At 37.1% G+C, this 27,029-nt stretch overlaps 1 protein-coding gene across 3 annotated transcripts in view; it reads left to right on the top strand.

Moving 5' to 3' along the window:
- Positions 1-26,821, top strand: part of KIF5B (kinesin family member 5B) — a 39,493-nt gene extending 12,672 nt beyond the window's left edge. The window contains exons 8-26 of one of the 3 annotated variants that reach the window (XM_082319278.1): positions 1,243-1,367; positions 3,084-3,188; positions 3,625-3,770; positions 5,644-5,792; positions 7,146-7,339; positions 8,149-8,217; positions 11,166-11,372; positions 13,171-13,314; positions 14,413-14,598; positions 15,441-15,558; positions 15,915-15,976; positions 16,065-16,174; positions 16,358-16,459; positions 18,647-18,707; positions 18,838-18,909; positions 19,086-19,190; positions 19,716-19,932; positions 21,698-21,830; positions 24,233-26,821. In XM_082319278.1, coding sequence (XP_082175404.1) covers positions 1,243-1,367; positions 3,084-3,188; positions 3,625-3,770; positions 5,644-5,792; positions 7,146-7,339; positions 8,149-8,217; positions 11,166-11,372; positions 13,171-13,314; positions 14,413-14,598; positions 15,441-15,558; positions 15,915-15,976; positions 16,065-16,174; positions 16,358-16,459; positions 18,647-18,707; positions 18,838-18,909; positions 19,086-19,190; positions 19,716-19,932; positions 21,698-21,830; positions 24,233-24,239 — 2,312 coding nt within the window. In that variant the 3' untranslated portion in view covers positions 24,240-26,821. Of the gene's footprint in view, positions 1-1,242; positions 1,368-3,083; positions 3,189-3,624; positions 3,771-5,643; positions 5,793-7,145; positions 7,340-8,148; positions 8,218-11,165; positions 11,373-13,170; positions 13,315-14,409; positions 14,599-15,440; positions 15,559-15,914; positions 15,977-16,064; positions 16,175-16,357; positions 16,460-18,646; positions 18,708-18,837; positions 18,910-19,085; positions 19,191-19,715; positions 19,933-21,697; positions 21,831-24,232 lie in introns of all 3 variants that reach the window. The other 2 variants (XM_082319279.1, XM_082319277.1) reach the window with 2 other exon arrangements.
- The last annotated feature ends 208 nt before the right edge of the window (positions 26,822-27,029 follow it).

Here is a 27,029-nt window from a genome sequence, read left to right as displayed (position 1 = left end):
CGTTAGGAATTGTGCAAAATCCCAGGTTGTGGCATTTGTTTCAGTTAACCTGTGAATCTATAAGTAAGGCACTGTGGCTCGTCTACAGTTTGGCCATTCTGTTGCATATTCTAAGAAAAGCTGGTCAGAATATATATTCAGACATGCTGCGGATTTAAGCAGCATCCCAGTGTCCCAAGCTTTTTGGCCTGTGGCATGCAACTGAGTTGCAAGGAGCCATGTCATAGGTCTCCAAATTTCCGCAAGAAGCAGGATTAGGAAGTGACAGAGGGTTAAAAAAAAAAAACAAAAAGACAAGAAAAGATGAGGTGCATGCAAAATAATACTTCAGTTCTTAGCAACTGAACTGACTGTCAGAAATCTTTGAGAGCCAGTCTGAGGGCGAGTTTCACAATCTTCCTGTGCCTAATTCTTTATTCAGGAAAAGAAAGAATATACAGTCATTAAGAAAACAAGATTTTCCTTTTCATTTCTTTGGTTAAGGATCGAAAATAAAAATATGTTCCTTTTAAGGAATGGCTCAGTTCTGCACTTCCACTTCGTTGCTTCTAGGTAGTAAGGTTCTGAAGTGGGGACCAGACTAAGTAACGGAGAAATAGCAGAAATTTGGATAGAAGGATATTATTGTATGTTGAGCTGCTTCTGTGGCATCAATAAGCTGGTCTTTTTAGGCCTTTGAGGGATTTATGGTTAAAAGGAGGAAGAAATAGGCAGATGTTCTCATTCAGATTGCAGTCAGCTTAAATTTTGTTAATGAATTAAAATAATTCTTTAAATTCAGTAAGTCTTGTTTACTCTGGATGTTTCACAGCAGAGGGAGCAGTAGGTACTTAAACCAGAAAGGGGTGAAAGGTTATGGCCATCTAGTTCAAATTTTCACAAAAGGATAAAATGTGATACATTGTAAATCTACCAAAAAAAAAAAGTTCTGGTATCAGAATGTAAATGTGCTTTCTGTTCTAATATAGTAAATTACATGTGTGAAATCCATAGTTGACAGGCCAGCAAATCTTATCAGTGAGCTTATGTGGTATTAATAGCAGGCCAAGGGAGACTGGGTCTTTGTTACTTGATTAGACCATACTATTGGTTTTGCTGCCTCTAGTTTTATTGTCATTGAGAGATTACTCTATACAGCTTCATTAGCTTTAAATCTGTTGCTTCACTGTGGGAAGATATTGTTTTGTTAAGTTAGTTCGGTTGTACAAATATTTTTGACAATTTATATATTTTGGATTATAGATATGAATGAACACAGCTCCCGAAGTCATAGTATTTTTCTTATTAATGTAAAACAAGAGAACACTCAAACAGAACAGAAACTAAGTGGAAAACTTTACCTTGTGGACTTGGCAGGTAGTGAAAAGGTAATTCTGAATTTTTTTCTGCTCTGAAAAACTCTGATTCTTCTTTACAATCAAATATTTTACATAAATGTAATACTGATTGTTCAGTTGTCATCTCTGAAGTGTTTTAATTTTGACTTTGAAATGTGGTTTCTGAAGCCTAGTCTGGGTTGGCTATTAGATACTACCTCTTTTAAGCTGATCTGCATTTCTGCAGTAAGGGTTTGTAAATATGGAATAGGGTGAGAAAATAGGCTAGAGGCCACTGTCAGTATCTGTGAAAGCAAAAAAGTGTACAGGTGTGTTGGGTAGCCAGGTACTGGAATAAAAAGAGTTTTATGGATCCAGGTACTGGAATAAAAAGAGTTTTATGGATGTGAAATATCTGAATTTTCTTATTTAGTGGTACCAAGTTTCTTAACTTGAAATTCTGATTAACATTGTTTAAAATGACAGCTTGTGTTCCTGTGTCAGTGGCTTAAAGCAGGGAAGGAAATATGTACCATTTTGCTTATTCTGTATCACTTATAGACTGTAATTTAGCCTTTTAAGAGCTGGATTTCTGTTCTTTTCATCTGTGCTTCTTGGGTAATCCCGATCATTTTCAGTCCTTTCTGCTTGCTGTTGTCTTTCCTCCTGTCATTGTTCTATGGCCTTATTGTTGTCTCTGATCCTGTGTTTATTCTGAAATGTGTTTCTTAGCAGTGGTCTTTTTTTAATGAGAATGAAACGAAGCATTAAAGTGAGAACAAAGTTAAAGAAAAAGGCTGGGCTGCAAGTCTCCTTTCTTTGTAGTTTTGTTCCTTTCACTGTTTATTTCAAACTTCGCTTTCATGCTTCTCCCAGTCTTTTTGAAGTACATGAAGTTTTTTGATGCCTTGTCTTGGGCCGGTTTAAACATAGGCAAATAGAATTGCTTAGTTGTAGTCATGATCACAGCTTGGTGAGAAGAATAGTAAAGGGAGGGTTATAGAACTATAAGTCAAATTCAGCCCTTGAGGCAGAAGAGCTAAGGTAAATAGAATGGTGTCAGGGTAGAATTTTTTTCACATTTCTGCTGATACCTAGAGGAGCGCTCTAGGAACTTATGTAGATCAGATTCAGCCTCTAAAACCTGTTCTCACAAATTCTTACTAATATAGACTCTCTCCTGTATTTTCTGGGGGAGTGTGGTGGGGGTAGAGTGGTAGTGTGTGGTTTGTTGGGTTTTTTGATTGTTGTTGGTTTTGTTGTTGTGGGTTTTCTTTTTGTTTGTTTGTTTTTATTGTGTTTTGTTTTGTTTTAAGGATGACCTCTGGACAAATTATATAGACCTTCTTACTAGGACAAAGTTCTAACTCTTGGTTGCTTTGATATTGTAAATTATTCATAATGCTTATTTCCTTTCACTTTAAGGAATTCAAACTTTTTGACAAACTTCAGACAACTTTTGAAGTTGTTTATTTGATTTTTGGCTATATATTTATCTTCTATGAAAAGGCATACTTTACAGGGAGAATATTCACTTCAGTTTAAAAAATCGGAAACATCTTCAAACACTGAGTTTTGAATGAGAAATTGATGGCGGATCAAGGAAAGAGTCTGAGGAGGAGTTTGCTTATTCTAATCGAACTTGCTTATGAGTACCTCAAAGTCAGGGAGACTGACTTAAAAGTAGGAAAATTACTCAAGTTTTATATGAAACGTGGAAGGTGTTTTTTGAAGATGCATTTAGTAATTTACTGAAATATTGTATAGGTTAGTAAAACTGGAGCAGAAGGTGCTGTGCTGGACGAGGCTAAGAACATCAACAAGTCTTTGTCTGCTCTTGGAAACGTCATCTCGGCTTTGGCTGAAAGCAGTGTAAGTGTTCTTTTTTTGTATTTGTATACTTAAGGTTAAACGCTTGCATGTCTGAACATGATCTTGTGCAGAAATTCTTTACTGATCTCAGTGATATGCATGGAGTTTTTTAAACTAACTCAGTTGCATTGATGCAGTGTAAATGGCCATTATTCTTGTACTGTATTGACACTGACGATTAATAAAATTACATTTAATGTTGAGGGACCTAAGCATCCTACTGACGGTTATCAAACTACTACTCTGTACTCTAGAAGTTACCAAACATAAAAGTACAATTTTATGTCATCCCATGCGTGTTCAGTTTTATGAATTAAAGTAGAATTAATGTCTTTCTAATGAAGTTGTACCTAGTAAAAGCATAGCTCTTATTTCAACAAATTAAATAATGTATCTGAAAAACCATGACTGATTTGTTTAACCATTTTCTTGGTAGACTTATGTTCCGTATCGTGATAGCAAGATGACCAGAATCCTTCAAGATTCACTAGGGGGTAATTGCAGAACCACTATTGTTATTTGCTGTTCTCCGTCTTCATACAATGAATCTGAAACTAAATCTACTCTTCTATTTGGCCAAAGGTGAGTAAATTACTTAATATTGTGCTGTTACTATGCTCTTAAATAAGTGCAGAATGAGAAATAAGTAAGTTACTTTGTTAAGATTACTGAACCAAACTAATTAGAACGTTTACTTTCTGTAATTCTTCAGTGCACATGTGGCTTACTGTGGTGATTGATCTTATCTATATAAAAATCCTTAAACTGGGCAGGATCCTGAAGACTGTGTATTTCCAGGAAGACAGTGTATAATTTGGTTCAAAATATGGTTTAATGTGTAGTCTTGGAGGCTAATTAATACTTTCTTTTTTTTTGTCTCTTTCCACCCCCCCCCCCCCCAAGTGGAAGGAGGGAGGAATGAGTTTTCTCCTGTTGAAACCTTTATGTGCTGGGAGAGCCTGTCCTCTGCCAGCCTTTCTTTGACAGTGTGCAGAATTATATCTTCTGGTCTGTTTCCTGTATCTAGCATTCCAGTAACATTTGAGTTAATACTTCTAAATTCCTGTGTCATTTGTAATTGAATTTATAAGTACCCATTTCAATTTTAGTATTTTGTTGGGTATCTCTTTTTTGCTACTCTACTATTAGTGCATTATCGTAGTGCTCCAGTTCCTGACCACTAGATTTAATCACTTCATTTACTGGAGCACATTACAAAAGCTGTCAGCATTTCACTTAGTTCATCTCATTTTCTATGTTAGCGTACCTCTTCCACTTTTGTTCAACAAGTTAGTTTTCTACTGGTCTTTTCAGAGAAGATTTTTATTATGGAAAGTAGACTAGATGACTTCAGAACTTCTTAAAAACCTGGCAGAATATGGGTAGTTAGTGGATGTGGAGTAATGACTGCATTCTGCAACAGTGGAGTTTTTTTGGTCTCCTTTTAGAATCTAGGAGGTCATTCCCTTTCCTCTTAGTATTTCTTCAGTGAGCTATTGGGAAGTGTCTTCCAGCTGTAGCTGTGTAGTTTCACTGTCTCATGCTCTTGACTTCTTCAGGAGTTAATAGAGTATGCTTCTACCTCAGCTAGCATAGTTAGTCTGGTATATTAATTCAGCCTTCTGGAGGTGTTAAATTTAACCTGAAACCCTCAGCTGTCGTAACTGAAGGCTAGATAAATATCATGTAACTTAGTAAGAAATTATGTGCCTTTTGGTAGTCATCAGTCCCAATATGACTTTGCAGAAGGATGCTTATAGGAGCATAATACGGTGAGAAAAAATTCTACCTACCATTAAACTTTTTTCCTGTTTTCATCTTGGGGCAGAGGGAGGGTATTTGGTAGTAGGAGACTATACAGAAGAATTACTGAGGTAAGTGAGGTATGGCACTAAAGTAAAACCTATACATTAACTTCATGAAGATATATTATTAGTGGCTGTAATTTCATCTGCAAAGCTGATGTGTTCAGATGAGATTCGCCTGACTGAATGTAGACAATCAATCTGTACTTTATAGCTTTTTGGCTAATGGAGATCCAACAACTGGATTTTTAGGTTGAAATGGGTAGTTTCTTAAATACGCTTGATGGTTTACACCCTCAAAGTATTATGCTCTCCATTGGAGAAATGTTTGCTAGGTGTGGTGAATGTTCAAAGCTGTACACTGTCCTGACTCGAATTCTTTCAGGTGAAAGTACACAGCTGAATTTTTCCAACTCAACCAGCTTGAGGTTTTTCAGCCTTCCCAAAGTTTATTGTATTGCTCTGTCCATTAACAGTTGTATTAATCCAATTGAAAGAATAGTAAGTTGGCAAGGAGTAGAAATAGGGTTTTGGAAGAGGTGGGAATTGTTTACGCTTTTGCCAGTGATATGTAGCAATTTTATTTAAGAGCCTTTAATTCTTTCCTTTTTAAAAAAAAAGTTTCAGAGCTTTTTGCTCTTTCTATGTAGAGCAAAGACCATTAAGAACACAGTCTGTGTCAACGTGGAGCTCACAGCAGAACAATGGAAGAAAAAGTATGAGAAGGAAAAAGAGAAAAACAAGACTCTGCGTAACACCATACAGTGGCTAGAAAATGAACTCAACAGATGGCGGAATGGTGAGAAGCAATTATATTTTTGTTCTGCAAACTTTAGGCAAGATGATAGACGCTGAATTAGTATTCAGGATACCAAAAATAACTAAGAGCATTGTGCAAGACAGTAGTAGGAATATTAAAGCTAGGTTAATAAATTGACATTGGAACTTCATATTTTTCACTGTATTGCAACTGGAACAACTTCTAATAATCACTTAATGGCAAAAATGTCTGGAAGTATATTGGTATTAGGTTTTTCAACACTTAGTTTACTACAGAACTAGGGTTAGATACATTCTAAAAATTTTATTTTGGGGGAGAAAAATGATATTAATTGCAAATGCAGAAACTGAGTAAAATTCCTCTGGTTTAGTTTTCTAACTTGAATCAGTATCACAAGATCTTATCTTTGTTTAAAATTCAGATGTTAATAGGCAAAAAACACACCCAAAACCCAAAATTGCTGATAGTACGGAATGTGCGCCCATCTTTTCTTCCTGAATGATTGACTTCTATTGAAGTGTCTGGCAAAATGCAAGTTAAATATGAAGGATTAAATTCAGGAATGGAGGAACATAGGTCATAGTTACAGATGTATTCTGCAGTTTGGCAGCTACAGAAGACAATTTTGCAATCTTGTAGATGACTGCACCACATCCTGGTGTAAATCTGAGTAAAATGGGCTCACTTAAGTAAGGCTAGTGGGATGTGATGATTTTTTTTTTTTAAATCTTTTCTAGAGATGGTATGAGGCTGCACCTGAAATGTTAAGTATAGTTCTTTCAGAATATTGACACAAGATACTGGAGTGTTGGAAAGAGCCCACGCCATCCAAGGACTGCATAAAATGTTTTGTAATAAGGTGCTATGGAATTTAGTTTAGTTTACCAGCGAAGTGCCTTGATTAGTGTGTGTGGTATTTTTTCTATGTGAAGTTAGTAAAGTGTTCTCATCAGAAAAGGCTTAAAGAACATAAAAGGATAAAAGTGTAACTGAACAAATATTTTAAATTAGAAGCAAAGCAATTTAAAAGTAAATATGGCTACCTAGCAAAACAGACTTGCCAAGGAAAAAAAAAAAATTTCCTGTGTTCCGGGCAAGTTAGGTGCCTTTCTAGAAGATACAATTTGATGTGAGACTTGGAGCTCATAGCAGAGTAACTGGGTGAAATGCAATGTTCTGTGGTAAGCAGGAGATATTTGGATGATCTAGTGGTCATTTTTTTTTTTTACCATGCAATCATGTGAACTTGATTGCCTATTAAATGCAGAGCAGTACTGTTACAGGGAGTACGTAATATTTCTCATGGCTAAGTTTGTGGAAGATTATTCCATGGCTGACTGTACTAAAACTAAGTATATTATTTTCTTTAAGGGGAGACTGTACCAGTTGATGAACAGTTTGACAAGGAGAAGGCCAACTTAGAAGCTTTTGCAGTGGACAAGGATATTACTGTTATTAATGATAAACCAGCTACCACAATTGGAGTAACTGGCAATTTCACTGATGCTGAGAGAAGAAAATGTGAGGAAGAAATTGCTAAACTCTACAAACAACTGGATGACAAGGTATGTCATTCTTATTTAATTTAAGACCTCTTGGAAATATATCTTGAACTGTATTATGTAATATTTAATTTGGCAGTCTTCATTTGTTAGTACAGCTTGCTTAAATATTTGCTGGGAATGCCTGCTCTAATTCTGAAGCTCTGATTAAGAGAAAGCAAAATTGCCTTATCTGGTGCTAAGTGAGCATCCTTTCTTAGTTGCTCTCCCTCCTTTGCTGAAATCACTAAAAAATGTCCTGAAAACTAAAGTATCAGTATGTAGAAAACAAGATAAAAATGAAAGTTAGGAAGGAAAAGTTAATGAGAATCTTGAATGGTATTACTACTTACTGGGTGTAGAACATTCCTAACTGATTGTTTGGAATAATACTGTACCAGAAGAAGGAAAATAATGAGAAAGCAGGAAAATGAGTAATTTGAAGACAGCATTTTTTTTCTTCCATGTTATGCGTATTTTATTTGAACATAATTTTAAATTTAAGCAGTAGTACTACCTTTGGAGAGGAAAAAAAATAATCTTTTAATCTTAATTGTTTTTTGGAAGTTAGAAGAACTTGGAGATGACCTGCAATAACACAGGTATAAGAGTTTTGTCTTTGAAGCATAGTGTTTTACACATACATACCAGGTTGAGCCTAATGGACCAGCCAATGAAATCAAAAGGATTATTTTTTTACTTGTAACTGCTTTCAGTTGTCTCATTGTCTCAGAATATGTTGAAGTTAGATGCCTAACATCTACTGTCTCTTAGATTATTTTTCCTGAGTGGTATTTGCCAGTTTATTGAACACAGTCTTACTTCAACTGCAGGATGAAGAAATCAATCAGCAGAGCCAACTAGTAGAAAAACTGAAAACGCAAATGTTGGATCAGGAAGAGGTGAGTTTCGCTCTTGCATCTTTATTCTATTTTTGTTTGTATTTCCTTTAAAGAAATTTGAGATGTTCTGAATAGTTCACAGTTTATGAACAGGGTGGCTTATGAATGGCGGCTTACTACTGTGCAATAGTTCTCTATTCCTTATCTAAGTGCTCTGCCTATTCATTCCTCCCACTTACACTGCACTAATGGCTAAACTTAAACCAGTTTACTTGAACCTTAAGTTATCCATGAAGATTGAAGGAATTGAAATATTTTCTGCAAAGACATTGGCAGTTGTTTTCCCCATGCAAAGTTAGCAGTTTGTCAAAACTGAAGATACCTTGACTCACTGTAAGAAATCTGTTTTAAGGTTTACTTTTGGTCAGTTGCTGTACAGAGAGAGAAGGGGGAGGAGGGAAATGTGATGGCCCATAATGAAAAAGGAAGTATCTATGTGTTACTTCAGACCATACTTGCTCGAATATTCTAACAATTTGTATGCATGTTGCCAGTGATGTAACTTAATTAAGTGGGGAAAATGCCTATTAATAATGAAATTCTTAATTTCATTTAGCCAAGATAGTAGACAAAATAATTGTATATAGCACAAAGTTTAAAAAAATAATAATCTTTGTGTACATGGCAAGAAGGAAATGGGTTGAGGACTCAGGAAGTTGGAGCTACTGTTTAATCTTAAATAAATCTGCCTCTTTAGCAACTGTTCATTTTGTTTAGTTATTCTTCAGCAGCTACCAGTGTCAAAATGCTGAAAGTTTAGTCCCTAGCCTATTTCAGACTCATGAGTAGTGTTCAGTGACTTTTTTGAGAACTTGCAATATTCCATGTGCACTTCCAGTTGCTGTCATTATGTGTATTGATTTGTAATCATGTCCATTGTGAATCATAGAATTGTTTAGGTTGGAAAAGACCTTTAACATCATCAAGTCCAACCATTAACCTAGCACTGCCAAGCCCACCACTAAACCATGTCCCTAAGCACCACATCAACACCTCTTTTGAATACCCCCAGGGATGGGGACTCAACCACTTCCCTGGGCAGCCTGTTCCAATGCCTGACTACCCTTTTGATGAAGACATTTTTCCTAATATCCAATCTAAATCTCCCGTGGCACAACTTGAGGCCATTTCCTCTCATTCTGTCGCTTCTTACTTGGGAGCAGAGACTGACCCCCACCTCGCTACAGCCTCCTTTCAGGTAGTTGTAGAGAGCGTTAAGGTCTCCCCTCAGCCTCCTCTTCTCCAGACTAAACAACCCCAGTTCCCTCAGCCGCTCCTCATAAGACTTTTGCTCTAGACCCTTCCCCAGCCTCGTTGCCCTCCTTTGGACACGCTCCAGCACCTCCATGTCCTTCTTGTAGTGAGGGGCCCAAAAATGAACACAGCACTCGAGGTGTGGCCTCACGAGTGCCAAGTACAAGGGGACTATCACTGCCCTAGTCCTGCTGGCCACACTATTCCTGATCCAAGCCAGGATGCCATTGGCCCTCTTGGCCACGTGGGCACACTGCCGGCTCATGTTTAGCTGACTGTTGACCAACACCCCCAGGTCCTTTTCAGCCAGGCAGCTCTCCAGCCACTCCTCCCCAAGCCTGTAGCACTGCATGGGGTTGTTGTGACCCAAGTGCAAGACCCGGCACTGAGCCTGGTTGAACCTCATACAGTTGGCCTCGGCCCATTGATCCAGCCTGTCCAGACGCCTCTGTTAGGGCCTTCCTACCCTCCAGCAGATCAACACTCCCACCCAACTTGGTGTCGTCTGCAAACTTACTGAGGGTGCACTCGATGCCCTCGTCCAGATCATTGATAAAGATATTCAACAGAACTGGCCTCAGTACTGAGCCCTGGGGAACACCACTTGTGACTGGCCGCCAACTGCATTTGACTCCATTCACCACAACTCTTTGGGCCCGGCCATCCAGCCAGTTTTTAACCCAGCAGAGAGTGCACTCACTCAAGCCATGAGCAGCCAGTTTCTCCAGGAGAATGCTGTGGGAAATGGTGTCAAAGGCCTTACTAAAGTCCAGGTAGACGACATCCACAGCCTTTCCCTCATCCACTGAGCGGGTCACCTTGTCATAGAAGGAGATCAGGTTAGTCAAGCAGGACCTGCCTTTCATAAACCCATGCTGACTGGGGTTGATCCCATGGTTGTCCCGTACGTGCTGTGTGTTGGCACTCAAGATGATCTGCTCCATGACCTTTCCTGGCACCGAGGTCAGGCTGATAGGCCTGTAGTTCCCTGGATCCTCCTTCTGTCACTTCTTGTAGATGGGCATCACGTTTGCTAACCTCCAGTTGACTGGGACCCCTGCGGTTAGCCAGGACTGCTGATAGGTGATGGGAAGTGGCTTGGCAAGCACTTCTGCCACCTTCCTCAGTACCCTTGGGTGGATCCCATCTAGTCCCAGAGGCTTGTGTGTGTCTATGTGGTGTAGCAGGTTGCTAACCATTTCCCCTTGGATTATGGGGGCTTCATTCTGGTCCCTGTCCCTGTCTTCCAGCTCAGGGGGCTGGGTACCCCGAGAACAACCAGTTTTGCCATTAAAGACTGAGGCAAAGAAGGCATTAAGTACCTCAGCCTTTTCCTCATGCTTTGTCACTATGTTTCCTGCCCACATCCAATAAAGGATGGAGATTCTCCTTAGCCCTCCTTTTGTTGCTAATGTATTTATAGCAACATCGTATTTTCATGTATTTATAGGCAATGTATTTATAGAAAATACTTTAAAAGCTAAAGAACTATGCATGTAGATGATAAATTTAATTGTTCGTTATGCTCTCACTGTACCTGTCCTTGGCCTCCTTGTTGCATGATGATAGACACTAAAAATGTAGATATGATATTGTAATAGCTAAAAGCTTTAGTAAGATTCAACTTATACATGGAATTTTCTTGATCATTATTTGTTGTTGTAATTTTAAGTCAATCTCTATCAATGTTGCAGCTTCTAGCATCGACCAGACGGGACCAAGACAACCTGCAAGCAGAGCTGAATCGCCTTCAGGCTGAAAACGATGCGTCTAAAGAGGAAGTGAAAGAGGTGCTACAAGCCCTTGAAGAATTAGCTGTCAATTATGACCAGAAGTCTCAGGAAGTAGAAGATAAGGCAAAGGAATATGAACTGCTTAGTGATGAACTCAATCAAAAATCGGTACGATATTGGGATAAGATGTTACTGACAGTCTTCAGTGTAACTTTTCTTGCCTTACCTGTATTTCTTGCTTGAAGTCATTTAAAGGTTTTTCACAAGGGAAAATGGGAGCTTAAGTCTGAAACTCTTTTAGTTTTAGCAAAGGATGATTTTTCTAAAACCAGTAAGCTCAGAAAAATGCACAGTGAATATTGACCTTGATAGGTCTCATCTTTTTAGTACCTATGGCATTTTACTGCCTGAAGAATATTCAGAGAAATCCTAGATATCAGAAGTTAACACTTTCATTACATGCTGGTGATCTGACTCAGTTTTGTTTGTCTTTCTGGTGCAGTTGGGGTTATCCTCACTTAAGAATCGGCTCCTTCCAATCTTGAAATTGCAGTGAGCATGCTACAGCTTTTCTTGAAAGGAATGTGTATTTGCATGCTCTACTTATGGCATGTAAAATATAACTTATCTTGATGCCTTCAAAAATAGGCAGTTGATTTTACTTTCTGAAAGTAGTCCTGAACACTGAGGACATATTCCAAAAGGTCACCCTGGTTAAAATACAGATGCAGCATCAGTCCCACAGGATGAATACTATATGCCTCCTCACATACCTGCGTAGTTTCTGAATTGACTGACAGTTTTGGTAGCCAATTATTTGGCAGACTTCAATCAGTTTTAAACAGCTTATACTCTACCTGCTATCCTAAAATTCTGAGTGCTGAAAAGAATCAGCTTGTCTACTGGCATTGCAGACAGAATACGCGATGGTGCAAGTCTCATTCTTCTCTGTTCTTGGAGATGAAAATTGAGTGTGTCTGGGTCTTCTAGTGAATGTGGCTTTCAATTTTCAGTTAGTAAGATTTGCCTAGATAGAACACTGGCATTAAAATTGATGTTCGCAAGATCATGAAACCTCTCTTTAAACTTCTAAGTATTCTGAGCTGAGTAATCTTTATTGGTAACTTACATCACTTTAAGGTCGGCTGAAAGTCAGATAATCTCTGGTCTTCCTATTATGAGCAGCATTTAAAATTTGGTGGAATAGGCTAGCTGTATGTGTGTATGATTCTGAAGTGTGTGGTTTGGTTTTTTTGGTTGGTTTTGTTTGCTTTGTTGTTGTGTTTAATTAGTTTATAGATAATCAAGTGATTCTAGATATATCTAACGTCCATGGAGTGTCATGAATAACTCAATCCATGAGAAAGCAACAACTGTTCCGAGATGTAGAAAAATTAAGACATTTCAGTGTTCTCAGTCTGTCACAGCTAACCTATGCGGTAAGCATCCTTTGGCATCACTGGCTGAAACTTTCCTGCTGAAAAACTGCTCTATAAGTGTAGTGCTTATGAACTCTCAGAACGGGGTGCCATTTTTTTGATTTACAAGTAGGAAAGAGTTAAGAGCTCTGCAGGTAGAGATGAAATTATTTTCCTTTACCAAAATACGGTGAAAAGTGTTTGACTTGTTGTCCATGTGCCTTTTTCCTATAAATGCAATCCTCTGCAATATTTAACCATATATAACTCTGACTGCTGTTTAACAATGTTGACATGAATTTTGCTCCAGAGCTGTAAGATTATACTTTGTGAGCTGAGGGCCTCTGTCCCCAGTACTTTACATTTCTTTGAGAAGAAATACCATCACTCTAGGACTTCTAAATTTTTACTATATGGTGTATTCATAGAGGTTGATGGGACATTTCAGTAGGCAACCACATGTTGCTGCATTTAAATAAATAAGATGAAACTAGTTCTAAAAACAAGAGTGTGTTTTGTTTATTAAAGTGTAACTTCTTTTACTATAGGTCACTCTAGCCAGTATAGATGCAGAGCTTCAGAAACTTAAAGAAATGACCAACCATCAGAAGAAACGAGCGACGGAGATGATGGCCTCCTTACTAAAAGATCTTGCGGAGATAGGAATTGCGGTAGGAAATAATGATGTCAAGGTAAGAATTGGTCAGTGCAATTTTTAATGCCATGTATCATGCACATACATTGTGGATAGGTGGGGTCAGTTTTCTTAGTACGGTAAAAATAACCACCATAGGAAGCCTCATGTATATTAATAATTTGGGCATAAGCTTATCCCCTGCTTATGCTCTGACTTATCAGGTCCTAAATAGAATTTGATTATGCAAATCATAGACAAGGAAGAGCAGGTATGACTTTTTTTTGTTTCATTCATACTGTTAAACTGCCTTATGACATGGTCATAATCAACATCATCTTGGAAATCTAATGCTGACCTACAGTGGTAATCAAGATGTTACTTATTAAAAATGGAATGAGGAACTAAAATAAAAGATAAATCTAGAAGATCACTGTAGGATAAGAATGTAAGCAGTGTTAGAAATCTATAGAATCATAGAATGCTTTGGGATGGAAGGGACCTTTAAAGGTCATCTAGTCCACACCCCCTGCGGTTGGCAGGGACATCTACAACTAGATCAGGTCGCTCAGAGCCCCATCCAGCCTGGCCTTGCATGTTTCCAAGGATGGGGTATCTACCATCTCTCTGGGCAACCTGTTCCAGTGTTTCACTACCCTCATTGTAAAAAATTTCTTCCTTATATCCAGTCTGAATCTACCCTCTTTTAGTTTAAAACCACTACCCCTTGTCTTACCGCTGCTGGCCCTGCTAAAAAGTCTGTCCCCATCTTTCTTATAAGTCCCCTTTAAGTACTGAAAGGCTGCAATAAGGTCTCCCTGCAGCCTTCTCTTCTCCAGGCTGAACAACCCCAGCTCTTTCAGCCTTTCCTTGTAAGAGAGGTGTTCCATCCCTCCGATCATTTTTGTGGCCCTCCTCTGGACCCACTCCGACAGGTCTATGTGAACTGTATTTCCCTCTTCAAGTGACTCATTACCTTTGTGCAAACTTCTAAATAATCAATCAGAAAACGTAAAAGTTACATTTTGGTGTGAAAATGCTCTGATTATCAGTCGAGGTGGGGGATGTGTACTGGGCACTAAGTTGCTCCAGCTCATCTTTAATTCTGTTTCGTTATCTGAGCTTTCTAAATGTGTCATTCCACACTTTTCAGCAGCCTGAGGGAACTGGCATGATAGATGAAGAGTTCACAGTTGCGAGACTGTACATTAGCAAAATGAAATCAGAAGTAAAAACAATGGTGAAACGTTGCAAACAGTTAGAAGGTACACAAGCAGAAAGCAATAAGAAAATGGAAGAAAATGAAAAGGAGTTGGCTGCCTGCCAGCTCCGTATCTCACAGGTAAATGTTTCTTTACACTGTACTTCAGTGTTCTTTTGAATTCCTTAACCTTGCAAAAAAAGTTGCAATTTCTTAGTGACACCTAGCCAAGTACACTGTGATCAAACAGCCACAAGACTCAGCTGAATCCTCAGTACTCTTTTCACTTTGGATGCTTCTGAGTAATTGTGTGACAGGATATAAGAATTTCTGCAATATGTCTGTAGCCTGATAATGCTTTTGTAGCATTTGTGTTAAATATTAGGGTCCGTATCTTCTCCATCGCAGGATCCTTTACAAATACAAGTCTTACAGAAGCAGTGGCTAGTGAGCACTCTGCCTACTAATGCAGCAAGTTGGAAGTGGGAGAGGTAGCAATAGCACAGTAAGATTACGGTAGGCTTGCACAGCAGGTTAAATTTACTTATAATGTGAGAAAGACCATTTTAATGTGATTGTTAAGTCATATTACTGATCTTTTCTAAAACTCTGAAAATTGTCATCTACATATGCAATTTAATTTTTCTACATACAGATGGTCATCTTTTTTTAAATCAGGAGATGTATATTTCAGTGCAGTCTTCTAAATACAGTGAGACTCTCTTGCCTCTGATAGTATTTAACATTCAAAACATCTCTTCTCCCAGTCAAAAATGTATTTCATTCCAGTCCAGAATAAAAGACATTGTCTTACAGGCTACATTACATATCTACTTGAGTAGTCATATTCTTCTTAGATTTTAGTTGGCACCATTTTTGTTTTGAGATCAGGTTACTTGTTTAAAAATAAGTATAAACTGTTTATGCAAATGTAATTACACGATACCTAGTTCCAAAGTAAATGAATCTTTCCATTCTACAAGCATGAAGCCAAGATCAAGTCATTGACTGAATATCTTCAGAATGTGGAACAGAAAAAAAGGCAACTGGAAGAGTCTGTGGATTCCCTTAATGAAGAATTAGTTCAACTCCGAGCACAGGGTAGGAATTGCCTCCCTACACCCCACCCACCACCACCATCAGCATTTTAAGTATATAGTGATAAATAGGAAATTGTTCTGTTCTATTTAGATTGAATGGCAGAGCTATAGAATGGCTTTTTGCTACTGAACATGTAGAACTAGTCAATGGGAAGGCATGTTTGCTGTTTGAAAGAACTGCTATGGATAGGATCAAATTAAAGATGTTACTGATTTAATTGACCTTTGTGGTGAGAGGGGACTTTTTCCAAATTTTAAGGTGTTGGGGAGGGAAGGGGTAATTAACACCATCTTCCCTGTGACTGCTTAGTTACCTAGCTGAAATTTGTTTTCTTTTCTCTCCTCTATCCCTGCTAGAAAAAGTCCATGAGATGGAGAAAGAGCACTTAAATAAGGTTCAAACTGCAAATGAAGTCAAGGTAAGTTAATTTCATTGTTTTTAAAAAAAAACAAAGTGAAGTATGGCAACTTCTTAAAGCATATAATACATACTGTTTTTTCTAATAGCAAGCTGTGGAACAGCAAATTCAGAGTCATCGTGAGACGCATCAGAAACAAATCAGTAGCCTAAGAGATGAAGTTGATGCAAAGGAGAAACTTATCACTGAACTTCAAGAGTAAGTAACTGTCATCATTTTGTTAGTGCCAAATGTCTCTGGACTGTGTGAGTACAGAAGCACAGTATGGTGGGAAGGAAGTGGCAAGGGTTTCCTCAAGCAGTGTCTTTCTAACTTGTGTTGCTTTACTGAATATCGTGTCTGACAGGTTCAGTTGATGTAATATTTACTTTCTGTGTTCAGCCAAAACCAGAAGATGATGCTTGAACAGGAACGTCTTAGAGTTGAGCATGAGAAGTTGAAAGCGACTGATCAAGAAAAAAGCAGAAAACTGCATGAACTTACGTAAGTGATAATCGCGCATAAAACAAATATGTGTGGGAACACTTATATTTTAAAATCTAGTGACCTAGTATGATGAAGTGGCTCTCGCTGTATGATATGCTTACTAAAGAGAGAGGCTCCAGAGCCTTCCTGAACTTAACTTTTTTTAAAACCTTTGCACTGCCTTAATATTTAAAATTGGAAGTAAAATGATGAAAGGTACAAAGGCCACAACTTTTTCTTTGTTAATATGCTGTAGGTGGGAGTACTTAACTTTTCAATTTTCAACTAAGTATTGCATGCTCCAAGACTGGAAGAGGCTTGTAACAGTTCCCTTACTCTATTTTGGTGCTAGTGTTCCCTTACCCTTTTTTTTTGTGGTTCTTGTGTGATTTAACTACTTAGGTGGTTCTAACTGGCTTATTCTTGAGGTTAAACAGTTACATACTTCATTGAGTAACTAAATACAGTGTATTAGTGAATTAGAGACTGAAAAGTTAATGCAAAAATTAGAATTCAATTCTGCTTGCAGGTAAGTATCCAAGGATCAAGCTGGAAAACAGTTCTCAACTTCTAGAAATCTGACCATAATCTCCTGGAAATATTTCTAGAATATCGGTAGCAATCCCTTTCTGACATATGAATTTATCTTTACAGAAGTTAAGACTGCATTATACTTAAAACTTTTGAAAAAGTGCATGCTTTTTGGCCATGTTTAAGAACGCACAGTGGCTTTCAGGTTTTTATCATAGAATTTGAAACAATCCAAGGGACTTGATTGGTCTGTACTGGTAACCAACAAGCAACACTTACTTTTCTTTTCTTTTCTTTTAGCCTTACTGTGAAATACAATGTTGGTTTAACTGACTAAAATTTTAACAGTGCTCTGGTCTTGTGAATCCATCTTATTCTGATTTATTTATTTTTTACAATGATTACAAAAGTTACCTTAGTTACAATAGGTTTTCTTGTCTCGTAAGATTTGATATACGTATCACATTATTGCTTCTTATTTCAGTTTGCAGGCTAAACTATATATAGCATTGATCCCTTAAAGGCACTTGCTATATTAAAACTTTCCTCTTCAAAAGACTTGCAAAGAAATGTTAAAAATTAGTTTTGTATTCTGTGTCCTCCCCCAGCCTTTTTGAATCCACTTGTTTTCCATTGTATGTCATAAACGTGCATGGCAAATGACAGGCCAGAAAAAATGCAGATTATTCACTTTTTTTTTTTTTTTTGACTTAGTATTGTATGAGATGCCTGGAACTACTTTTCCAGTGAGGTCTGGAAAATGGGCAGGATGCTGAGAGATTCTTTAGAATATTTTATTACCTCAAATGTTTAATCATTTAGCTGTGAACTAGTGGTGGAACTGGCTGAGTGAGAAGAAGATTTCAAGACAAAAAGAAACTTTTTGGCTACTTAATAGGAACACTTCATTTTCATGCAGTCCCTGGCCTTCCTATTCCAACCTCGAGTCATAAAAAGAAAAGTCAAAATTTCTTTTTTATATCCTGTCATCTTAGTAATTGCACTGCCTTATAATTCTGAGAGAGAACATTAGCAGTACAGTAAATGCTTTCACGTTAAATAGGAAGACAGAAGCTCTGTAAAGTGATAATTAGTAGGTTATATTCCTGTAAACGGAGATTGTTGTTTATGATGCTAGCTTTGGCAAATGTGTTGGGGGTGAAGTGGTAGAACAAAACAAAGAAAAACTCCTTAATCTGTCATGTGATACTTGTCATCTCAGCTGGTCAGAGCTAAGAACATTTGTAGGATAAGATCTCCCCAAGTATTCATCCTGAACCTGACTTAGAGTCTTTCTTTAGGGACATGGTTTAGTGGTGGACTTGGCAGTGCTAGGTTAACGGTTGGACTTGATGATCTTAAAGGTCTTTTCCAACCTAAATGATTCTATGATTCCATTCTAGAAGCATATAATTTATGCATCTGAATGTACTTGTTTGTATTCCTTCAATATTAAAAGTACTTTCCTCTTTTCCTCCTGCAATTCCCCCACTCCCACCCCACCCCATATGAATTTCTAATTGTGCTGTCATCTGTTGATTACATCCTTAACTGAGGACTTCAACTGAAAAACGTTTTTCATTTCTACCTATAGTGTTTATCATGCTAGTCTCTTAAAACGTTAAAATTTCCAATTTTGCTCAGATGTTTCAGGATGAATTTATTCTCTTCTAGGGTTATGCAGGACAGACGGGAACAAGCAAGGCAAGATTTAAAGGGTTTGGAAGAGACTGTGGTAAGACAGTCAGAATATGTTCCAAAGCAAATGTCAATGCATGCTTTTTTTTTGTCCCCCCTTCAGAGTTATTTTTGTAAATTTTTATTTTTTTTTTTTTTAGTTTTTAATTCCTTGTCCTTAACTGTAGGCAAAAGAACTTCAGACTCTTCACAATCTTCGGAAGCTGTTTGTTCAAGATCTGGCTACTAGAGTGAAAAAGGTAACGTGGTGCTGTAGTGAAATTTGGTGTTTCTGCGAATGCTACATAAATTTCAGTTTAGAACTAAATTAGGAATTAATCTTTATGTGATGTAATTCTTTTGGCTTGATCTTAATATGCAAGTTCAGATTTCTACTCAGCCTCCTCTCTCCCTCCCCGTGCCTTTACTACTGCAGAGTGCTGAGATTGACTCGGATGATACAGGAGGCAGTGCTGCACAAAAACAGAAGATTTCCTTCCTTGAGAATAATCTTGAACAGCTTACAAAGGTTCACAAACAGGTACTATGAGGCTTAATTTCAAGTTTTAATCAAAACGACACTACTTAAGGTGCATTATTATAGAAGCGACTGAATGCATATTGGTCATAAAGTAACTGTTTTGTAATTAAATACTTCTACATCTTTAGTGTGTGTCTTGATGTAGGAAAACTTTAGTCTATTGTTTTATAAAGTAAATTAATAGCTATTTTAAGTGCATGTGGGTATGTAACAAAATAGCTGCATTTAAACTGAAGAACATCCAAGTTAGTGTTTAGAGTTAGTATATCAGTCTGGGGAATGGTTGCCTGTCTCTTTCTGACTGAAAAAGAATGTGGACTGTAAGTGGCTATGTTGGGTAGCATGGTCTTCCACAGTAACTGGTTTTCAAATGACAATTTTACTGATGAACTATCAGATTTACTAAAAGCTTAAGCAAAGATAATATAGCAGCCCTACTGCTTTGCCTGTTTAGGGGCGGGAGGGTGTTTGATTGGCTCTCCCCATGAAGAGAGATAAAGAAAATAATTGATTCTGTTTTTGTAGCTGGTACGTGATAATGCAGATCTTCGCTGTGAACTTCCTAAACTGGAGAAGCGACTTAGAGCTACAGCTGAAAGAGTTAAAGCTTTGGAGTCTGCATTGAAGGAAGCCAAAGAGAATGCTTCTCGTGATCGCAAACGGTATCAGCAAGAAGTAGATCGTATAAAGGAAGCTGTAAGATCCAAGAATATGGCCAGAAGAGGACATTCTGCGCAAATCGGTTAGTAAAGAATCCCTTGCCCCGAAAAGCTTCATCTGTCTCCTGATTTTTTTGATCTTTGTGCATGTATGAATCTTTCAACCCTAGTTGGAGCTGTATGTGCGAACATGGTGTATTTTCTACCATGAATTATATTTTGGTTAATAGACTGTAAGTGTGTGTGGGTGGTGGTGTATGGTTGGTTGGGGGGTTTTTTATTTGTTTATTTTAAATGGGTCTCTTCCTGGTAGCTGGATTTTTGTATTTGCTGGGAAAGGCCTTCCCAGAACAAAACAATACACTGAATGTGAGTCTTAGGTCTTGAACATGATTCCGTAAGAATTTCTAAGACTAAGCAGGTATTCCAAAGTAAGGAGAGAGATTAACCCAACAACAACAACAAAATTGTCTTGCTGTCTCTTGATCTTGTGGGTGAGGCACAGAGAGAAACCCACAACTAACATCCCTAATTGCCTTTTCAGTTCTTTGTTCCAAAACATACAGTACTCCATAGCCCTCCCTAGGGAAAAAGAATGGAAAAAACAGAAATCTGTAGTAGCTAGTAGTGTTCCTTACTGTGTGGTGGGAAGGCAGTCATATTCCCTTGGTCCTCCCCCTGCTGTTATGCTGTAAAGTGCTGAGGGCCAAGAGGGTGTGTGACCTGTGGAGGACTTAACTGTGCCTATTGCATTATTGTTGTAGAAGTAACTGTGTGTTCCAGCCTTTTTGTCGTCCTGTGTGAGGACTTCAGTAATCAATACACTTCTCTTAAATGCTCATGCAACGGAAATGAGCATTGCAGTTAAACTTTGCTTATGTTCTGTAGGTCTGCAAAGAGGTGTTGCAGAATAAAGTTATAACTTTTTTCCTTGATCGTTTCAAGTGGCTTCCCTGTCTTACCTTTCTCTCAAGTGATCTTCAAGAAGAATACAATTCTCTAGTGAGCTTACCACAAGTATAAAGCCTCCTGTACTTAAATGTCTAGTTGAACTAGGCATGTCTTACTGGAGATCAGCTTCCTATAAGGCAGAAATTGAGACGTGTTTCTCTGATGTAGTTGCTACCCGTAGGTACTTTATATCCACTCTTACCTGCTGAAACTTTAAATGTGTCTGATGTTACAGAACTTTGTAAAGTCATACTGTTGTGCATGTCCTGCTAAAAGCTAGTGCAAAACTGATTGAAAATACAGTTTGTTTATCAAAGTGTATGCAGCTTGTGAATTACCTGTCAAAACTATTGGTTTTGAATTCAGTAATAGAGCAAGTTTTCTTTTTATATGGTGGTAAGAAGTTGATGAAGCAGTGTGGAATAATTGGTACGCAGAGCCACTTGCAGAGCAGGGTAACTAGTGGCCTATCAATCACGTAGATGTGGGAAATACAGCAGGGTATAATGATTCCTTACAGGAACATAACCCATGTGAAACTTTCTCTAGCAATGCGTCTTTATTTTTTTTATTGCCAAAAAATAGGACTCTTAAAGGGAAATACATTAGGTAGGGCAGATAATACATGTGAAGATAATCATTATTAAAAGTTTTGCTAGCTTTAATTCTAATAGGTACAATAAAAGCAAAACCTTGTCTATTTTTCAGGGCTTGTTATAGTTGATACTAATCTGTTAGGTTCTCAGAATACCATCTCCTAAAGTTGTTTTCTTATTCAGAGTGCATTCAATTTTGATTATTACGTTTGGGATACTGTATAATAAAACATTTGTAAATTTGAATAATCAAAGGTAAAATTGTGATGTATATATCTAAGTCATGTTTCTTTTCATGCAGCTAAGCCTATCCGTCCTGGCCAGCATCCAGCAGCTTCTCCAACTCATCCAAGTGCAATTCGTGGTGGAGGCGCGTTCACTCAAAACAGCCAGCCAGTTGCACTGCGTGGAGGTGGAGGACGGCAAGACAAAGTGTAAGTTTGTCTTGTAGGATTTTTAAATGTGTAATTAAACTACTTCACACGAGTTTTATTACCATTCATTCCGTGGCATAAAATAACTCGAATAACGAGATAAAATTCTGTAAAAAAGAAGCTAATAGTTAGAGGAACAGTATCCATGTACATCTGACCAATGCTGCCACTGCTTTGGTTATAAAACTGGTGTTTGTTGTAAAATGGTAGTTCTGGAGTTGTTCTGCTGGAGTAGAACAAAATGTGAAAACAGTCAATTGGAGATAGTTGCCAGTCACAGCCAATAGCTACTGTTTGTGAAAGGAGTGGACAGTTTAAGTTCTTTTGGCTTGCTAGTATCTTTTTAAATATGGCTTTCCTCAGAAAACATTCAGCGATGAAATTAAAATGACCCTATTCTTACATGTTGTATATATGCTGTTCTTACACATGAAGCAGTGTGCAATTGTAGTAAGTAATTTGAAAGTATTTAACAGAAAAATTCATGTCTTCATATTAGTCTAGTTAAAATACAGTTACAGTAATTGAAACTAATATGTGCACTTATTTGAAAAGGTCTCTAATCTCCTAAGTAATTATACATAGCCTGGTACTTACAGAATCACATCTCTTTTTAATTAATGTCTGTGTTATAGTTGGTCTGTTGGTCACCTAACAGTAATGCTTTACTGCATTCTCTGTCATCATCTTCACTTCTGAGTGTTCATATAAATGTCCTCTAGGCATTCCCTTAGTTAAGGTTATCTGCATATTCAGTTTGAAAATACTCTTAAAATGATGGTGTGGTGCTTGAATTCTGGGTGCTTCTCTTTTGAAGGGCTCTGGACCAGCTTACATTAATCTTGTTTCCATTTGTTTCTTTTTATTAGCTGACTGACTTCTCAAAGCTTTCTCTCCAATTTAGAGAAAATCAGACTGTGGTACTAGTTAGGGTACCTGGTTATGTTCAGTAGTGTCTCTTAGTGAGTAAGAGATTGAAGTGATACGTGCTTTAACCTTGAATAACATTTACCTTGAATGACCAAGGAGCTGGCAATTCATGGATTCTTGATTATGTTGATATGGTGAAATTAATCTTCAGATAGATTGCCTTTTAGGCCAAGTAGCTATCTCAGCTGTCCAACGTAGAGACATTCGAAGGCATGATTGACCCAATTTATTTTAGATGCCTACTCTAGCATGAGTTTGCACATGCTTGATGTTGCCTAGAATTCAAACTGAAGAGAGCCTATTTAGTCTCATACTTCTTTAAGAGTACTTATGATAGTTGATATAATCAGCAATAAATAACTAAATTTTGAGCTTGCATTTTGCTTTCACTGTTGGTCCTAGGGAATTTAAATAGAAGGCTTAGCACTTTGACTTTTGGACTATTTGTAGATAAACCATGAAGGAGTGGAAAATTGCTAACTACTGGCTAGAACCCTTTAAAAAAAAAAAAAAAAAAAAAACAAAAACCCAAAAAACTCCCACATAATTTGCTTGCAGAATCCCTTAAGCAGTTGTAAAGCTTTCATAGAATACTTCCAATGTCAGCATGTTACCCATTGCTGTAGAACCAAACACAGTTTAGCACTTAAAGGCAGGAGAGTGGTCATAATTTATTCCAACTTTCCTATCTTGTTTTTAGAAGAACCTGTCCCTTACAGAAGTAAAGGAACAAAACTTTCTTGAATTTTATTTTACTATTAAATATAAATTTGTTCTGAGCTTGTGAATACTCAGGTAGCCAGTATGATTTTTCTCTGTAGTCATGTCTGTTATACTTTTTTTGAGCATTAATACAGATACTAAGCATCTGAACTTATGGTTAGAGAATAACTTCTGGTACAGTGGGAACTTGGGAACATGATGTACTGTTTTACATTTGGAGACCACCATTTAACAAATTATTCTGGAAACATTAAAGAAATACAGAGGCAGTAAATTGTTATTTCTTTATGCAAATCAAACTTTTTTAGGATGATCAATGCCAAATGATCTCTTCATTCCCATTTCATCTTCCAAAAATAGCAAAGTCAAAACTTTGCAGCAGCTGGTAGGTGGTATCCAGACAGTTCTCACTGACCTGGAAAAGTAGCAACAGTCATGGGAAACGGAGCTGGGTTATAATTGGTTTGTGTTCGTAATGTTTACTCCATTAAGGCAATCAAGATTGGATGCCCAGTCAGTTTCTCGTGCTGTAAATTTGTTGGTAACAGACAGCATTGCTTAAATGCTTTGCGTTGTGTAATTTCTTATTCTAAAGCAGATGTTTTATTAGCGCTTATCTGAGTGGTCTAAGAATTGGGCTCTTAAAGGCTCCGTAAATAGTGAATACGGTCTACTGTAAATGTAAATAACTTGGCTTTTTTGGCTTGTGAGGTACAAGCACTTAACTCTGTTATTTTTCTCATTTACAGTTGCTGAAAAGTAAATGCAGCGTGAGGAGGATTGGATATCGTGTAGAGGGAGTCATTCCATGACAATAATCTCTCCCTTTGGGGACTGTAGGATTATTTTTCGATAATGTATAAATTATACCTGGCCTGTACAGCTCTTCCCCCTTCTACAAATTCTGCTAACTGATTCCCAAAAAAAACCAAACCCCTAGAGTGCAATTTTGGCGTCTTGAAAAATGACATGTTACTTAAAGTGTAGCTCTGCTCATTACACAGTTTGTCTTTCATGTCTTAAATTTAGTCTGCACTGTGCCAAGCTGAATGTACGTTGAGAAAATCTTAGTTCAAATTTTCTAGCTTAATTTGTGTACATCTTATTGTCTTAGGGAATGTGCAACAGTGTTTCAGTATACTTTCATTTTTATCACTTCACATAACACTACGTGTCCCACTGAATTAGAATGGCACTCTACATTACAGTTTTCTTTTGGAATGCTACAAAAAGCATTGGAACTAAATTTATTTGTACAGTGTAAGAATACTGAAGTGTGCTTACGACAACTGCCATAAGGCACTGCGATAGCTACACCACAGAACTAGAGTTCAATATGAACAAGGCTGTTTTAACTGTTATCTGATTAAATGCCCATTTATCGGGTAATTTACAATTAAATATTGTACAGTAATAAGAGTAAACCTAAGTTTACAAAGGAGACTTTGGCAATGGATTATCCCATCTGTCCTGTTCTTGATTCTACACACAGTACAGCCTGGTGGAGTGAAAACATTCTGCTTCATTCTGATGAGCCTGTCTATCCATTTGTCTGTATCTGTGACGGTTCACTTTTGCTATTTTATAATAGTGAAATGAGCGCAATCTAAAATTTAACTTGATATTCCACTATATACACAGTACTGGAAATTTTGGCTAAAATTTTAACTTTCAATTAAAAAAATTCAGCAACTGGCCAATGAATTCAGATACACTAATAAAGGATACAACTTTTTAAAACTGATGTATCTGGAAATCCCAGACCTGTTTAAAAAAATAATAAAGTGTTACTCTGAATTGTATTTGTAATCCATTTGTAAGTAGGTATATCAAATGTCCAAAGTAGTAGTTCTTGAATATTTTTCTTCTCTTTGCAATAAAGTCCTGTAAAGTGGCTAACAACATGAAATGGTTTTTTTTTTTGTTTGTTTGTTTTTGAGCTCTAATACTCCCACTGAGCTGAATCTGGGTTTTAAAATTTTATAGTGTAATTTGCCTAACTTATTCATAGGGTTTAGCCACTGTAATTTTTAGAACAGCTGCCTTGTGGGTAGAAATTAGTTACCAGGTCTTTGAGAAGGAAGGAACTTCATAATACTGAAAGAGTTCAGTTAGCTTTCCAGGCCCGGTTGGTACCACTTTGTGTGCTGGCTGGAATTTTTTGCTGGGTATTCATCAGTTATTGTGGAAACAGTAGAGACTCTATGACTGTTCAGACAGAAGTCACTTTCAACTTTTATATTATAAATAGACAAAATGTTTATATTAGGATGGAATGTAGTCAGATTTTAGACCTTAAACCACTTTTTTCTATATCTGCAGTAGTCTGAATTTTTAAGAGTTTGACTTTTAAAGGTTGAGTGTATCAGTCGGAAATCTCACTATTCTGGAGTTTTCAGCTTTTAAGACTGTTTTGTTCATTAAGGCTGCCAAACACTCCAAACTTTCAGTTGTTTTAGAGCACGATTAAAGACAGCACACTGAGAAAAGAAAAATAAAGGAACAGCAAACTATTTGGAACAAAATTTCTCATGATGGAAACAGCACTGTCCATTATCTTTCTCAATGTTAACTACAGGTTTTCAGACCTTCATTTGTTAATATGCAATCATAAAAACAAAAAACCCCACTTTCTTTAAAGTACATTCAGATGAAGCAGGATTTTTTTTCTCATGCCTGTGAATGGGGGTTTCATTCCTGTAGGTAATTATCATGGGTTTTGGTGCTGAAAATTACTGTGTTTTAAAAAAAAATAGCGGTAACTAGCCTGTAGCTCAGTGTACATCACCTTTTTATATTTAAACTTTTTTTTTATTTTAAACCTTTTATGAAGTTTACCAAGAACTGCCTCTTAAAAATGTAAAAAAAAAGAGGAAAAAAAAAAGAGAAAAAAAAAGAAAAAGAAAAAAACAAAAAACAAACAACTTTTTTGTTTTCTGGTTTGGCTGTCATAGGTCAGCCAGACAGGACAATTACTGTTTTTTGTAAATTAAAATATTCAGTCTATACAGGGAATGTTCAACACTGCTGTTTCAACTTGCAGTCTTTGAATGGTTCTTATTTTTATGTTCCTCTAGATCATATTTTTTAAAAGATGGTTTAGGATAGGAACTTGGTGAAATAATATTTATTTCTGGTGAACAACTAAATTATTTACATAACTTAAATGCTGACTCACTACTGTGTGTAACTCTAAATTTGACATGAGAGGACAAGTCTACCTGTGGAATATGATTTAACTTCAGTACACTTAAGATGCATTAAAACAATTGGTTTGGGGAAGACGCCATATAGTTTTAACTTACCTGCATGCTGTAAATGTATTTGTGTTTAAATAAAGAGAAGAAAAATCTTTGAACTTTGTGCATTTATTCAGTCTCTACACCTGTTTGTTAAATTGTCTCGATACATTATTTTTCTCTTGATAACTGGTCATGAAGCCTATCTCTCTGTAAATCGTGATCACGTGGCGTTTCTAACCTCTTATTCCAGTGTTTACTACAAGTAAGCTTTCCCACACACAAATATGAATATTTAAGTCTATCT

The sequence above is a fragment of the Platalea leucorodia genome (genome assembly GCF_965183815.1).
Source record: "Platalea leucorodia genome assembly, chromosome: 1".
Classification (NCBI taxonomy): domain Eukaryota; kingdom Metazoa; phylum Chordata; class Aves; order Pelecaniformes; family Threskiornithidae; genus Platalea; species Platalea leucorodia.
This window is presented reverse-complemented; position numbering and strand designations above follow the sequence as displayed.